The 16,807-nt window shown below is 38.5% G+C and overlaps 1 protein-coding gene across 10 annotated transcripts in view; it reads left to right on the top strand.

Annotated features, from left to right (window-relative positions):
- The window catches only part of LOC137375347 (DISP complex protein LRCH3-like), a 182,825-nt gene that overhangs the window by 144,018 nt on the left and 22,000 nt on the right, over nt 1-16,807 (top strand). For 3 of the 10 annotated variants that reach the window (XM_068042372.1, XM_068042373.1, XM_068042369.1), the window contains exons 13-16: nt 462-623; nt 3,254-3,310; nt 5,413-5,472; nt 13,175-13,255. In XM_068042372.1, the coding sequence (XP_067898473.1) occupies nt 462-623; nt 3,254-3,310; nt 5,413-5,472; nt 13,175-13,255 (360 nt within the window). The remainder of the gene's footprint in view (nt 1-461; nt 624-3,253; nt 3,311-5,412; nt 5,473-13,174; nt 13,256-16,807) is intronic. The other 7 variants (XM_068042375.1, XM_068042371.1, XM_068042377.1 and 4 more) reach the window with 4 other exon arrangements.

Below are 16,807 nucleotides of genomic sequence, written 5' to 3'. Positions count from 1 at the left end.
TTTTCTCGTCATAACTAATACACTGCAGTGGTTAATTGGATTAATGCGTATGATGTTCCCAATATGAGATAATCAAGTGAACTATTTCACTTAAATAAAACAGAATTTAGGCTGTGATACTTGCTCATACCCCAGTTGGTTAGAGTGGGATTGCCAGACATCAGAGCATTGCAATCCAAGAAGCCAATGAGGAAGAACAAAGATAACTTACTAAAATCATGAAAAAGACAACACTGAAAGTAGAATTGTGTAGTGTGGATCTTCAGCTGTCTAAATATTACGGCCGTCCAACATTCATCATTGCTGATCTTTTCCTTTCACAAATTAGGCAAAATAGCTATACCTAAAATAGTTTTACATTACTGCAACTGGAACCTAATGTTAAACGAGGAATTTTTAAATTGAAAATCAATGGTTGGTGATCAGGTTAACAGGTTTGAATGCTGTACTATACTTGTCAGACTTCGAATGTGGGATGCACAGAGTTGGAGTTGCAGAGGAGACGTGAGCAACTACTGGTGGAACGGACCAGAAGAGAGGCACAACTCGCAGCTCAACAATATGAAGAAGAGCGAATCCGAACAAAACAGATTCAGAAAGAAGCCGTTCTTGACTTTGTGAGAGTAAGCACTAATATTTTAAAGACCTAATAACAACGCAGTGGTCATTTTCCAGGTATAGTCCAGAAGTAACCAATTTTTAATGTTACTGAAGAAATGATCTGTGAGAGCTCTTTGTTTTCCTCCCTGTTTTAGCCTTTTTTCTTCTTTTGGGTCCCCTACTCTCCAAAGTTTTACCAACCTAAATAGCTAACAAATGGCAGAACAGGCTCAATGAGATGAATTGTTTCTCAGGGATAGTCAAGAAATTTGGTCCAGACTTCTGATACTGTTCTGTAACCACTCATTAGGAGCTCTATGGCTCCCCTGCCAGTGCTCAACATCCCTGAGTAGTCTAGCTGAACTCGAATCAAAAGTCCATGGGAGGACTGTGCTTTTTAAAATGTTACTTTTCTTCCTCCCCTGCACCAAGTCATCTCATAAAGTGGATGGAGGTTTATGTCACCATGTATTCCCCCCGTGACTTTAAAACTCTCCTCATATTTAAACCCTCATCTGCCTTAAGAAAGCACTATAAATGAGTACATTCTGAGCAATCAGTTTATCTTGATTACAACTCTTTCGAAAGTAATCCATCATCTTAATGACTTGAAATGAAGTTAACAATTCCCACAAAATTTGTTCTTTTTATTTTCTCCTCTCTTATCCTCTTGATTCTTTTTGAAAAGAAAATGGCTGTCCTCTGTGCATTAATCCAGACACGGAATTTTGGCAGCAATTTGTACGTGGGGACAATGGGAGAATCACAATCCTCTCCTTGTTCCAATGTCTATGCGCGTATGCAAACTGGATATTAATTAGGAGTCGGAGCTCTGGTCTGTTTGCTTCTTTCTAGTCTATGAATGTCAATTGCAAGTATCATTGTCAGCCATGGGAAAGATCAGGCATCTGATTTGGGGATCTACCCTCTCTGTATGGGCTGAACTTTACGCCGCCCCAGCAGGTCGGATGGTGGCGTGGGGGCGGCGTAAAATTAAGTGGGAGGCTCCGGGAGGCCTACCCGTCCCGCTCCCGCCTCTGGTCAACTTTACGGCTTCGGGAGGGGTGGGGGAAGAGCCTGCCCGCCCAAGGCCAATCAAGGCCCTAAGTGGCCACTTAACGGCCACTTAAGGGCCCTCGCTACCTCCATGAGTATTTTACCCGTGGCAAGGGGGCGTGCTGGGGACGTGAAAGGCCACCCAGCGATAGCTGCCGGCCTTTCCGAGCGCCGGGGTGGGAGCCATGGCAGTCGGGCACAGAGTGTCCGATTGAGGGCTGCCCCTGCCTCCCAACCCACCCCCGGGACCCAAGACGCCTTCCTCCCTCCAAACGACCACTCCAACCTCACCAGGGAAGGACCGATCTCACTGGTGAGGCATGCCCAACTTACCTGGACTCCTGGCTCCAGCTGGTTGGCTGGGCTGCAGTCCCAGCAGTGGCATTGCTCCCGGCCCGCTGATTGGCCAGCAGTTCAATGAAGCGGGACTTCCTCCCTCAAGTGAGTCGAAGTCCTGCCTCAAGACAATTAAAGCCCGGGGACCCATAAAATACGGGACGGATCCCCGGGCTAGGCAGAAGCGGGTTCGCCACCAACTTTTACGTCGGCGATTTCCCGTCCGCCTCAGGTAAAATCCAGCCCTATGGCTCCATTATATACTGACCTTACTAACTGAACAGTCAGGAAAGTTAGACTTTAACTTTGACAAGTTTATTGGCGCCTTTCCCATCAAGTGAGTTTCTTTCAGATGTCAAATTTTTGGGAACAAACTAATAATAATTGCAAATGTAGTCCCTAACATTGCGTTCAGCTTGATCAATACCGAAGAAAATTCTCACAAGTTAACACTAAGGCAAATTGCTCATTTAAAATATAATTTTTTTAAAAATTAACGCTGGTATTTATATGCTTGGGTACTCATTGTTGTGACTGATATCAATTCTTGGTCCCATTTAGGGCAGCGCAGTGGTTAGCACCGCAGCCTGACAGCTCCAGTAACCCGGGTTCAGTTCTGGATACTGCCTGTGTGGAGTTTGCAAGTTCTCCCTGTGACCGCGTGGGTTTCCTCCGGGTGCTCCGGTTTCCTCCCACATGCCAAAGACTTGCAGGTTGATAGGTAAATTGGCCATTGTAAATTGCCCCCAGCGTAAGTAGGTGGTAGGGGAATTGAGGGAAGGTGGGGATGTGAGAGGGAAATGGGATTTATGTAGGGTTAGTATAAATGGGTGGTTGATGGTCGGCACAGACGCGGTGGGCCAAAGGGCCTGTTTCAGTGCTGTATGACTCTATGAATCTGTGAATCATGGATGTGTTATCTGGATGCAGTTGGGCTACATGTGCCCCAGATAAGTTATCCTGCAGTAGCGCTTCCACATTTGATGCTTTAAAATGTGCCAGAAGTTTCAGAATCACTTTTCAAACAATCAGCACCATTTTCTTAGGGATTACACGGCTTCAAGGTGTGAATAAAAAATGGAAGCATTGCTGCTTAGCGAAGTTGCAAGTTACTTGTGTACTGGGAAGTATTCTATCTGAGTCGCCTGGTGCAAAAGTATTCATCAATTAATCAAATGTGCAATTTACGTAGCTGCCATTTTCATGTATTTTATAGGAATGGTGATTAAGATGATAGTTTTTATGCTTTATCTTCCTGCAGCAAAAGAGTGGCCAGAGCCCTCAGAAACAGAATCCCTCAGACAGCGATCACAGTGATGTAAGTCCTTGTGCAGGTTTAGCTGGATGTTAGAGAATAGAGTGAATGGTGAGAGATCTGTTTGATCTTTTTTTTGAAGGATAGTCATGTTAGAGCCACATAATATTTCACTTCAGCCTTCAAGGACAGTGCCATCCTAACTGCTTGTAAAGGAAAAACATCATATACCAGAATATGTGATATTTGTGTCTGAGTTAACCTGTGCACCTGTCACCTTGTACTTCTTTACACACTTCATTTGCACTGATCATATTCCAGACATGCTTTGATATTAGTTATTTAGAACAAAATTAACATTTAAGAAATTAATTTGAGGGTTTTGTAATATTTTTAGGTTTCCTGCAGCCAATTTGTGCATAAATATTCCATAGTCACAGCTTTTCCATATTACAAAATCAGGTTTATAAAGGATCTGGATTTTCATCACCAGTATTGATGGAGTTATGCCTCTGTTTTGCTCTGTTGCTTTCTGGAGTTTACAGTAATTTTTTAATGTATTTTATAAATATCCCTGTAAACATTGTTTATTGACAGAATTGTACAAGGATAGCAACTTTTCCAAAAGAATCCAAAATCGTTTTCTGATTGTTGTGAGCACTGAGATTGAGTGACTGTTTCAAGCAAGTCTTCTTGTGTGAAGCTGGAAGACTACTGTTCCCCTGCCCCCTCAAATCTCTGACTCTTATTGAATTGTAATTTGTAAAACCTTTATCCTTTTTGGCACAGTTTTGCTGCAGTTTCTTTTCCCATTTTTACTGACATTTTGCAGTTGTTTGGAGACAAGAACATAACCAGTTTATTCATCGGGTTTCACCTTTTTTTTGTTTCTCACTAAGTGTTCTGTCCAGTCCCAATTAGAACTCCAAGTTTAACCAGGATGTGGATTAAGTCCAGACTGATCCTTGATTGGCACTTAAAGTAGCAGTATATTGGTGGACTTAAATCTACAGACACAGACTTAGGATAAATTACATTTCAAACAAATATGCTGTAATATCAGCAACACGTTTGCATCTGCATCCATACTTTGCATCTCAAAGAGATGGGAGTAAGAGGAGTACTTTTCAGTTCAAACTACTGCCCTATTTGTCCAAAAAAAACAACTAACCAGAGTGTGTTCTGTTAATTTAGCCACAATTCTGAAATGGTAATCATTCTCAATTTTATTCATTAATTAATGTAAGCTGACAATGTGCAAGCATGTAATATTCAAAGTAGCTTTTATATAATTTCCAACCTTCATTGTTTTGTAGCTTGCCCTATTTAACTTAATGTATATACATTTGAACATTATTGTAGGCTTTGTTCAAAAACACTGCCCTTTCCTTTAGTAAGCTCATAGCACTTAGCAGACTACATGGATTTACAATAAATATATAAGTTGGTTAATATTATGCATATACTTTATGAAATTCCTGTTTTCCAGTTCTTTTCCTCCCTTCTTATGATTAAATGCCTGAGCTGTGCTTGGCGCCTAGCACTACAGCTTCGTTAAAATGAAGATTAAAACATTAAAATATGGTTCCAGTGTTCTGTTCCATTAGCAGGTTCCTCAGCTCCCCATTTGAGCAAGTGGTGTACAAACATTTCCAATTGATGGTCAAACAGTTTTACAGTCTGATATTTTTGGAAGATTTAAATGTTAGAATTATTAAGTAACATTTTTAAAGCAGTTCACCATGATAATTAGAACCACTGAATCTTCAAAATACTGAAATTAGAAGTTGCTACATTTCCCAGTTCTTTTTACACATAAATGCTGTAGCATATGCAGTTTAATTAAATGTACTGCTTATCCAGATCCTGAACATGCTTAAAACAACTGACAGTACATGAATAGCAGTTTATCTAAACAGTGGTGAACCAAGTCCTGCGAATGTAAAATGTAAAGCAAGATGCATAGTCTAGTTTCCTATAATTGATTAAATTCCAGAATCATTAAGTATATGTTAATTGTTTGCACCCATACAGAATTTGCAATATTTTGGTTTGGTTTAACTCTGTTCAGATGATTAGTTTGCTTGTCCCTATATGTGACTATTGAGAATGTTTGTTGTGTTTTCTTATATTTATTCATGTCTCTCCCCATTCCCATCCCCCAGCTCCCCAAATATTTCCCTATCAGGCGGTCCCACCACACAGATGATAGCGCCTTGCTAGTGGTAAGAGTGTGTCTGCATGGATTGGCCTGTATTATCATAGAAGATTAGATCATAGAAATGGCATGACGTGTAATCTATCAGTTTACCAATCATTAGCTAAAGCTTTACTGAATAGCACAACCCACATAGAAATGGAAGGATTCTTGCACCATCACTGGAGAATATCATGTGGCACTTGTGGAAGCAAAATTTTCTTCCTCTATGACTGGAAACACATAGGTGTCAAATCCTTGCTAAATTACATCCTATAAAAATAACATAAAGGTTCCGAGCAAAGGGAAGAAAAGCTGATTTATCTTGCATCTGGATTTGTCGTAAAAATAGCAGAGACACAGATTGGGCTCTTGAATGGAAGCAATTTGGTGGTACTGTTCTATTAGATTGCTTTTTAAACACTACCATAGACAAGGCAAAAAGCATGATGGATACAAAATTGAGTGAAGTGGTACACTTTTTTTTCCACCTCTTGTACTTGAGTTTTGAATCTAACCTAAACTAATGAGATGAACATCTTCTCATCCAATTGCTTGTAATGTGTTTAGCTGAAATGAATCTGGGCAGCTTCATTCAATTTATCGTGGCTGCAGGTCCAGAGAACAAAAGGCCCCTAATTGGCAGTCTTCCTAAAGAATAACTGAAGTGTAAAGTGGAATAATTTATGCTGGTTGTTCGGCACATTGTGGACGGAGCAGCTGGACCTTTAATTTACGTCTAATATTATATCTTGCCTGGCAACACTTAATGCTAGTACTGATTGCAGAAAAGATTTACGAGAATGGCTCCAGGGATGACGAATTTCAGTTATGTGGATAGATTGGTGAAGTTGGGATTATTTCCTTAGAGAAGAGAATGTTGAGAGGAAATTTGATGGAGGTGTTCAAAATCATGAGGGGTCTGGACAGAGTAGATAGGGAAAAACTGTTCCCACTCATAGAAGGATCAAGAATGAGAGGGCACAGATTTAAGGTAATTGGCAAAAGAAGCAAAGGTGACATGAGGAAAACCTTTTTCTTGCAACGAGTGGTTAGGATCAGGAACGCACTGCCTGAGAGTGTGGTGAAGGAAGGTTCAATTGAGGTATTCAAGAGGGAATTGGATTGTTATCTGAAAAGGAAGAATGTGCACGGCTACGGGGTGAAGACTGGGAGTGGCACTAGGTAAATTGCTCTTTTGGAGAACCAGCACAGACATGACTGGCTGAATGGCCTCCTTCTGTGCTGTTACAGTTCTGTGATTCTGAGAGTTGTAATTGTGTCCTCTACTTCTGCCATTTCTCACCTTATTGAAGGTAAAATTAATTTTAAAAATATTGATGTTAAAAGATGCTGCATAATAAAAGTAGAATGACTTTAGATTCACTGTTTAACACCTATGCTTTCTTCAGTAAAGTAATCGAAATATTTTACTATATTGCTGATCTTTCACTGAGTGGATGTGCTGAAGGTCTAATTTGGAATCCTTAAAACATTTCTTCATCATAACTGTGTGACAGTGATTTACAAATATTTGGTTTGGCTTAGCCGAGGCTTTGGGTTTGGAACCCAAATCAGACTGTTGATGCCTGACATCTTGGACTGCTTGATGAAATGAGTGGGTTAAATATTTCAAATGAAACCACATTACTGGTCAGCTAGGGAAATTAGAAGTTGAAGGCCTGATTTGTGGCCTAGTGTAACCAAGAGGACCAAAACAAAAAAGGAAGAGTACTGTACTGTTGGGCTGACCCTGCACTAATGACCTTTAAGTGAACCCAGTAGAAATGGCAACAAGAACATAAAATGTAGAACAAGAAAAGACTTTGGCCCATCAACCCTGCTCATTCTATGGACTATGTACCATCTACCCATCAGAGACCTGAACCTTCCTACTTAAGCTCTTGGCAAATCCATGTAATCGTCTAAGAGAAAGCTGTGCATAAGAATTCCCAAATCATAAAAAGAAATCCAATAAAGCAGCAACATATTCATCTAACTTCACAACTCTATTGTTCATCTGCCCTGCACCGACAACAAAAGCCCTTCTCCGGATGCATAGGAATCGTCTTAATTCTTTGACTGACATGATCAAATCATCAATACCATTCCTGTAACCTCCAATCCTGTTCCCAACCAGATACTTAAGCAGCATAGAATCGAATATCTTTGCTAGGAGTCTTTCACTAGTTTGTGGAAGTGGGAGAGGGTTTCTTCTATTCTCACCTGTTTGTACTAGAGTTGGTGATATAACCTTGCTGGCTGAAAGAAAATTTAAGACAGGGACGGAAAAAAAAAGGGAATTATGCCTTCAAGTGCAGGTCTTTTTGAGATCACTAAATTGATTATGTCCTTCTGCAAATGCTTAAGTGAACAAAACTGTTGAAGAGGAAGGTGGGAAATACAAACTTATTCAAAAACTTCCAAGCAATTCTTGTTCACCTTGAAGTTGGGAAAGACCCCTGTGGTTTGTGCTATTCACATTAGTTTTATCTAGTACGGTTACCTGATTCTGATTTGAATCCATAATTAGTAACACTTTGCCGATCTTGCCTGGGCAGTGAAGCATGGAATTATGCTACATTGCACGTACTCCACACCTGCTCAATATTCTATCTGCAGTAATAACCAATGGGCTACTCATTGGTGCAGTGGAGCACACAGAAATCATTGGAATGCATGTCTACACACTGCTATATATAAATATATATATATATATATACATATACATGCTGTATATTATATATACACATGCATACATATAAAATATATATCTCAAAGCTTTTAGATTTCCCCGCATCAGTATATTTTGTAGTCAAGTTATTTTAAGTGACAACTGTATAAAGACCAGAGTGAGCTGAAATCTTCTAGTTCTGCCTTCTAAGTCACTGCTCTGTTTTTGCAACAAAAGCATTTCCATATGTGTGTCTGAATCATTGATTATAGTTTTTAAACAGGATTTTTGACTTCTACTTTTCACCTTCACATTTTTTTTCTAGTTTTAAACTCATCTTGATATAACATTTCTGTAAATTTTATTTATTTGTTTCAGGTTTATTAAAAAATTGTTACATATTTTCTGTTTATTGCATCCTGTTTATATTTTTGGCTTTAATTTTTTCCTTGCCAAACTTTTATTTCATAATTTGTCAACTTCAATTTTTCAAAAAGGACATTTATATTTGTTTAGAGGTACATTAGCTTTAACTATTCCTTGGTCTGTTACTTTCACTGAGATACCTTACATATATCTGCATTTCATTTATTTTGCTATCTGTCTGCTACAGTATTTTCAGCTACTAAACAAATTAATCACATTAATGTCAAGATTCCTACAACCAGGGGGGCGTTAAAATGACCAATAAAAGCAGTCATTTTTAAGCATGGTACTTTGTTTTTGTTAATTCTTCATCTGTCACTAGGCCATCTAGAAGCAGAAACTGAACACTGCAGCACAATATTAGGCTTGACCACCATTCATTGATTTTCTTAAATTGACTAGTCCATCCTTTTTGAAAAAAATCACGTGGCAGATCTTAGAATTTTTGAAAATTGATGGGATTCACAATTTGTTAGGATACAGTATTTATCCTTATGGCAGGGAAATTATTAGCTGAATAAAATAGTGAAAATTGGTTTATATAAACAAAATTGTATTTTGTAAAAACATTTTCCTTTTTATAGCCAGGTGAAACCCAATAACAGCTGCTATGCCATATTTTCCACAGCCTAAGTTGTTTGAGTTTTTAAGACATGAAGCAGTTAAGGCTTGCTTGCATTTCAAAGTGTGCTACATTTTAGTTGGACAATAATAAATGCAAGGTTGACTGCCTTATATTAAAACAACCCTGTGTGCTGAACACATATATTGTGTGCTGAAAACTTAAGTTTGTTCTTGCCATTAGATTACAGGTGTGTTTAATTTTACAGTTGTATTGCTATCTTTGTTCATCTTGATAATGCAGCAGCTAGTCCATTGCAGAACAACCAAACATTGTGAAGTCATATTGGTGCTGAACCTGGTGGATTTTACTGTGATTTGCAGTAAATCAGTAAACTACCTTTAGGACTTTGTGTAATCTAATGAAAAGTATTTTATGTTAAATTGTTTACTGGAGTATTGTTGTTTCTTAAAGTGTTAACTTTAGTGTTAATTTTCCTGCCTGGCAGAGTCTCGATTCTGTAGCTGTAATTTGATAAACTGTGATGTACACACCAGGTACAAATTTTTGATCAAGTATTAATTAATATCAGATTATTTGCTGCTTCTGAATTTAAAAATTATATCCAACAGGTGCAGTGGTTTAACAATCACTGGCTCTCTCTCAATTTCTGCAGATCAGGGGGTAATTAAGCAAGCAAGTGGAAAAGTTGTATCAAAATATTGTAGCCTTTGTATTTCTGAGTTGAAGATGCTGGAGTAATTACGTACTACTTTGTTTTATCTAGTGACATGTGAAATGATGTAACACAAGAGAGAGCTATTGACTTGTAACAAAACAATAAATACTCTTGGAGTTGTGTTGTGACAACATAAATTGCTTTGCACAACTTAACTGCACTGAGTCCATTTATCAGATTTGATGTATGGGTTTTTCTGTAACTTTTAAGTAAAATTGGTATTTTTGTTATTCTGCTGGTAAATTCCCAACAATAATAGTTGGTGATTTGTTTATTGAATTCTGAAGTTGCTATTTTGGACTGTGTATAGTATATTCATTTGTGCAGGCGTAGAAAACTAACAAAGCTGACCAACAGCTTCACCAAAAGTGACAGCTCCAGAAAAACTGATGACTGAGAAGCTTCCATGAATATATGAGATATTACACATGAGGTTGAGGGATTGCACTGAATTTGCAGTGGGATATGAGCTGATCATTCGTTAGCTGCAGGCACACTCACCATTTGATCACATTTATTGGAAAGGAAAAATCCTAAAGTACATAAAAGCAGTTTGCAGCAATGGTAAATATTGAATTACTGAAGGAGTATGTGAATGCTGAAGGCATGAGATTTATTTTGTAGGGAGATTGGGGGCATTCCACGCCAAGAAGGTTTTGATTTTTGATTCTATTCTTTGCTTTTTCAGACAATTTGCAACCTACTATAATTTAGATTTTTTTAAGCCAAAACTTGTTTCCTCTGGAAAGGTTAGTGATGTTTAGCGTGAAAATGTAGTTGTACAGATTTCAATGCAACTTTACAGATGAAGCTAAAATAATTAGGTGAATGCCATGCTGTTAAAATAATGTCGGACAACAGCTTACATTTGTACAGAACCTTTAACATAGAAAAATGCCTCAAAACACTTCACAGCGATGTCCACAGAATGGTCACTGAGCCAGAACATATTAGCAGGGAATGACCAAAAGCCTGGCCAAAGTTGATGGGTTTTAAGGAGGGCCTTAAAGGAGGACAAGGTGGTGGAAAGATTTAGGAAGGGAATTCCAGAGCTTGAAGCTGATAAAACTGGAAGCATGGCCTCCAAAAGTGGGGCAAAGAATGAGTTGATGCACTGGAGACCAGTGTCAGAAGAATGGAGTGTTTGGAAGGGGTATTATTGGGCTGGAGGAGGTTACAATGATAAGGAGGAGATGAGCCCTGAAGGTATTTAAACACAATATGAATTTTAGACGATGTGTTAGGAAACTAATAGCCATTGTACCTCAGTGTGAACAGGGGTAATGGGTGAGTTGGACTTGGAGCAGGATAGGATTGGGACAGCAGAGTTTTTAAACAACACAGGAAACATATGCCCATTATTATTGCCGACAGTAATTTCTGGCTTGTGTTGCTCTTTTGAATTTGTCAAAAGGTTTCTTTAGTTTTAACGAAAATAAGCATTACACGTTGCAGGCATTTTTTTTTAAAGAGAATAAAGTGCAAAACTATAATTTTCAGGAATAGCCATGAGGAGCTGAATTTTGTGCCTCAGGTGCACTTGATTGACAACTCCCTTATTGGCCATTAATATCTCCTTATGTTTCCCCGAGGCTGTTGACCACTTTTAAAATATGTACTGTGGCTGTGTTCCTGGTTACTCCACCAGAACAAAAGGACCCGAATCATTCTTGCATAAACATGACACAACAGGGCAGTGTGACTCAAATACATGGAAGCTAATAGTGTGCATCCCACATCACAGCAGTACATTTCAGTAAAGTCCTAAATATAGAAATCTCATTGTGCATTATATAGTTTAAACAAATTAGCAATCATATCTGCTCCACTCTGTTTCCAAATCCTGATGATAGCAATGCCTAACAAAGCTAATTAGTGCATGCACATTAGGGAACATCCTTCTATTTTAAAAGTGGTTGCTGTTAGTCTTGAAGAAAATAAACTTTTACATATGACAGACCACCCCTGTAAGTTTCTTAAAGGAAAACTTTTTTTTAATCGATTCATTTTAACATTAGAGACAAACTAAATAAAGACACCCATAACTGTGACCCACAAATACCATTGGCTCATCTCCAAACATTTCCTACCCAAGTGTGTGCACAACCATCAGCGTAGCAAAAACAGAGTAGTTCTGGCCACCTTCAATTTTACCTTGCAACTCCTGTTGTCCATTCTGACTGACTTGATTGGTTTGTGTTGACAGCCTCCAATGCAAGTGGAGAAAAGCTGATTTTTCTTGTGTACCACTGACAAATTGACTTGCTCAAAAAGCTGGATGTTGGCATGTACGCATGGTACTGAGGCAAAATTGTGTGTGTTTGCTCCAATTACTATGGTCTTTGAAGTCTGTGAACTGAAATCAGAAGTGGAATGTAATTTTTTTCTTCAGTGAAGGGAATATTAGATGCATTTTACTTCTATCGCTTACAAATACATTAATTTCTTTTCATGATGGCCAAATTTACTGTTTGATAGAAGAACGTGAGATAAATGTATTCAAAAATTGTTACATGGTGACTGCCACAATGGCACCCTGAAGATCCTACATGTGCAAAATGTCTTGATTGGTTTTACTTGTTAATGTAAATTCTTCTCCAGGAGAGCACACGCTCCTTACTTCCAGTGAATTGATTTATCAGAGTTTTCCTGGGGGTCAGATGGCTATCGTATTGCACTTGTTTAGAACTTTGCTTTGATCAATACGTAGTATACCCAGCAGTCATTATAAGGCTGCCTGTGGGAGTATTGTCCCAGTTATAAGGTTACAGGATCCAGCTTTTAGCTCATTATCAAGTTTTGCCCTATGTGGTAGGCACTAGCACATGCTGTATAATACTCACAAAGTTTAATTCAAGCATTTTTCTCAAAATCTGATACTATTAGTTAAAATATTAATTTGAGAAAAGTTAGTAAAGTCCACAAAGTGAAGTCCAGAGTAAAATGCAGTGCAATTTCTGTCTGAACTCTTGCTGATTCAAAAATCAATTTTATTAGGAAATAATTTCTAATCCATATTTTCAGGGCTGGAATAAAAGCTTTTAATGTTGGCTTACCAACATCAGTCAGTATAGATAAGATTTAAAAAAACATTTCTTGAAATCTAGGGATTGAGTTTCTTTTGAGACGATCTATAACAAACCTTTAATATACATTTGTGTCTTTTTCTGTGGTAAAAGTACCAAAGAGTAAGTTTTGTAAGGAAAAAAATCATTGAAATTAGACTGAATACTGTAGGCAACTTTCCTCAAGGCTGTCCCTTGCTGATTATTTACAAGCTGTTGGACTCTCTTGCCTAAAGCTTTCTCCTCTGCTTCTTTCTGTAACAGAATGGCTTTGAACCGCACTTCTTCTTTGAGATTGACAGTAACACCAATACCATTAAACGGAGGCCTGGCTCACACAGCAAGGTGACTGAGCAGCTTGTGTGGAGTTTGTGGCTTTGTGTAGATCCTTGTATTTTTACATTCTGTGCATGTAATTGTGACTGTAGTTCCTTTCACCAGACCAGACTTCACAGTTTTTTTTAAACAAAGAGACATTCAGAATGGAATTAGGTTTGTACTGTTATATTTATATTTTATATGGAGTCAATAACGTATTGTCTGCCATGTTTTGTTATTGGTGAGCCATTTGACAGGTACAAATCAGGAAAGGTTAAACTGGCTACAGAGCTCTCAACATTTAAAATAAAGATGAAGCCAAACTGTCCAGTTATATATACACAGAATTTGGGGATCTAATGTTTTAGGCAGTGAGTGTATTGAGCTGGTGAAAGGTTCGACCCAATTTGCATGTGAAGACTAACTTTTGAATTGCAAGAATATCTTAGAACTGCAAGACTATCTTCATCCTTTTTAATTCTATTGTACCCAAACCACCTGATCTTTTTTAAATTAAAAAAAAAATTGAACCAAATGGTGCAGTAATGCAGAACTGCAAAATATAAACACTGAGGAATCCACTAGTATTTTTGTACCATGTCCAGATTCTATCTATATTCTTAAAAATTCCCTCCCTGTGCAACCAGTAAAATGTCAGATGTGCCCTGGATCAGAATTTTAATTTTTCCCAGTCTTGTTACAAGGTTTCTATTGTGTTCATTTTGTGCAATACAGAATTCTTAATGTGTTTTGGTTTAAAAAAGATAGATTTCCAGTAAATTAAAGGATATTGTCAAAAATTTGATAGATTTTCTTTTCATGCCCTAATGTAAATGCAGTTTATTTAAATGGTTTTTATGTTCTGAAATGCAGCATGTTATGTCACTGGTGCAGCAATCAAACTTTCACAAAATATGTTGCTGTAATGTGTGTGAACTGGGATATACAAACAGAAGAATTTTTAGACCTTCATTTTATTGTAGATTATTGCTGTTAACCCATCTTCTCACCAGACAAGAACAACTTGTATGCATTAGCTATGTCAAATTTTATTATAAAACATTGAGCCATGGAACACGTCTTTCCTAGCAATATATATCCTGATTGTGTTCTGTGTATTTAATTAGAGTGCCTCTTAAATGATCTTTCACTCTTATGTAGACAGCTATTCAATCCCAGATACTGAAAGCTATCCTTTCACCTGTCTCTTATCCTCTCTCCCTCTATCTCTATCGCTAACATAGAAAAACTCTTCATGCTGACTAGGAGACCCTAACGGTATGTGTTGCTCATATTAAAAAAAAAATAGAAAATGTAGATATTACCTGACTCAGGACATATGTTTTAACATGAGTATGAAACAAGCTCACATGAGAAAAGGGAACTCAAAGCTCTGTATTTGTGCTTAATTATTTGAAATATAAAGCCTGTACAACAAAATCAGTAATTGATATTGCCAGATTTGAGTTACAGAAAACTTCTGCAGTAATCATGGATGCATAAAACCCGTTGTATTACTGCCAAATCTCTGTGGATGCAAAATGAACATCAAAAATTTGGATCACCTATTTAATAAGGAAGGAAGCAGCAACTCCTCTTCATTTCCAAAGTAAATTGTGCACTAACAAATTCCGAGTAACATTATGAATATGAACCCCTTACCCTCAGTAACACCCAAAAAAAACTCGCCTTATTTGGGTAGTAAAATTTAAAGATAACCATAGTTCCGCTAAATGAATTTGAACAAACTGATTGTGGGGTCATTCACAAAGAAAGCTTGCATGTGATTTCAGTGGAGTGTAAATGACAGAAAACTGAGCATCATTGTTCCAGTATGGATTCAGTCTGCAATGAAATGCAGCCTTTACAGCATTTGTGTTCCCTATCTAGGCTTTGGTAACAGAAAGCACAAAGTATGATATTTTGAAATGTGCCTGTTTCCCACAACAGACTCGCTTATGTTCTCACTAAAATTTATTTATTTTATTTATTTAGAGATACAGCCACCGAGTCTGTGCCAACCAAGAACCACCCATTTATACTAACCCTACAGTAATCCCATATTCCCTACCACCTACCTACACTAGGGGCAATTTACAATGGCCAATTTACCTATCACCTGCAAGTCTTTGGCAGTGAAAGGAAACCGGAGCACCCGGCGAAAACCCACGCGGTCACAGGGAGAACTTGCAAACTCCGCACAGGCAGTACCCAGAATCGAAACCGGGTCCCTGGAGATGTGAGGCTGTGGTGCTAACCACTGCGCCACTGTGCCGCCCATTTGTTTACTGATATTGCATGTTGTATAAAATGGACTTGAACTTACTTCAGCAGTATAAAGTGTTAGAAATATTCTCAAAAACCATGTTTATGTTTTAAAAAGAACAAACTTACATTTTGGAATTGGAGGTTAAAAGGTATCATTGGAAAAGGCCAAATTCTGAAGAGCAAGCACTCATGTATGCTGATTTATGATATTTGTATTGTGTATGCAGCACATCAGTCTGCTAACTAACAAAGTAATTGTAGGTCATTTTGCCACTTGGGTTCATCTTCCTCAGCTTAGAAAATAAGTTTCAGTTCTGACCCACTAGTTGGAATATCTTGTGGCAGTTCTGAATGCCAAGGGGAGATGGTTTGATTTTCTTTTGTTGGCAATGATCATTGCTTGGCGCTTGTGTGGCACGAATGTTACTTGCCACTTATCAGCCCATACCTGAATATTGTCCAGGTCTTGCTGCATGCAGGCATGGATTACTTCAGTATCTGAGGAGTCATGAATGACACTGAACATTTCGCAATCATCAGCAAACATCCCCACTTCTGATGGAGGGAAGGTCATTGATGAAACAGCTGATGATGGTTGGGCCTAGGATACTACCCTGCGGAGCACCTGGTGTGATGTCCTGGGGCTGAGATAACTGACTTCCAACAACCACAACCATCTTCCTTTGTGCTAGATGTGACTCCAACCAGTGGAGAGTTTCCACTGATTCCCATTGACTTCAATTTTTCTGGGGCTCCTTGGTGCCACATTCAGTCAAATGCTGCCTTGGTATCAAGGGCAGTCACTTTCACCTCATCTCTTGAATTCAGCTTTTTTGTCAATGTTTGGACCAAGGATTTAATGAGGCCTGGCAGAACCCAAACTGAGCATCAGCGAGGTTATTGCTGAGCAAGTGTCACTTGATAGCACTGTCAGTGACACCTTCCATCACCTTGCTGATGGTTGAGAGTAGACTGATGGGCCGGTGATTGGCCAAATTGAATTTGTCGTGCTTTTTGTGGACGCAACATACCTGGGCAATTTTCCACATTGTCGGGTAGATACCGGTATTGTAGCTAGACTGGAAAAGCTTAGGTAAGGGCGCAGCTAGTTCTGGAGCACAAGTCTTTAGTACTGCTGCCAGGATGTTGTCAGGGCCCATAGTCTTTGCTGTATCCAGTGTCGTCGTCTTGATAGCAAGTGGAGTGAATCGAATTGGCTAAAGACTGGCATCTGTGATGCTGGGGACCTCACATCTGGCTGAAGATTGTTGCAAATGCTTCAGCCTTGTATTTAGCACTAATGTGCTGGGA

This window comes from Heterodontus francisci, chromosome 11, assembly GCF_036365525.1.
Source record: "Heterodontus francisci isolate sHetFra1 chromosome 11, sHetFra1.hap1, whole genome shotgun sequence".
Lineage (NCBI taxonomy): Eukaryota > Metazoa > Chordata > Chondrichthyes > Heterodontiformes > Heterodontidae > Heterodontus > Heterodontus francisci.
This window is presented reverse-complemented; position numbering and strand designations above follow the sequence as displayed.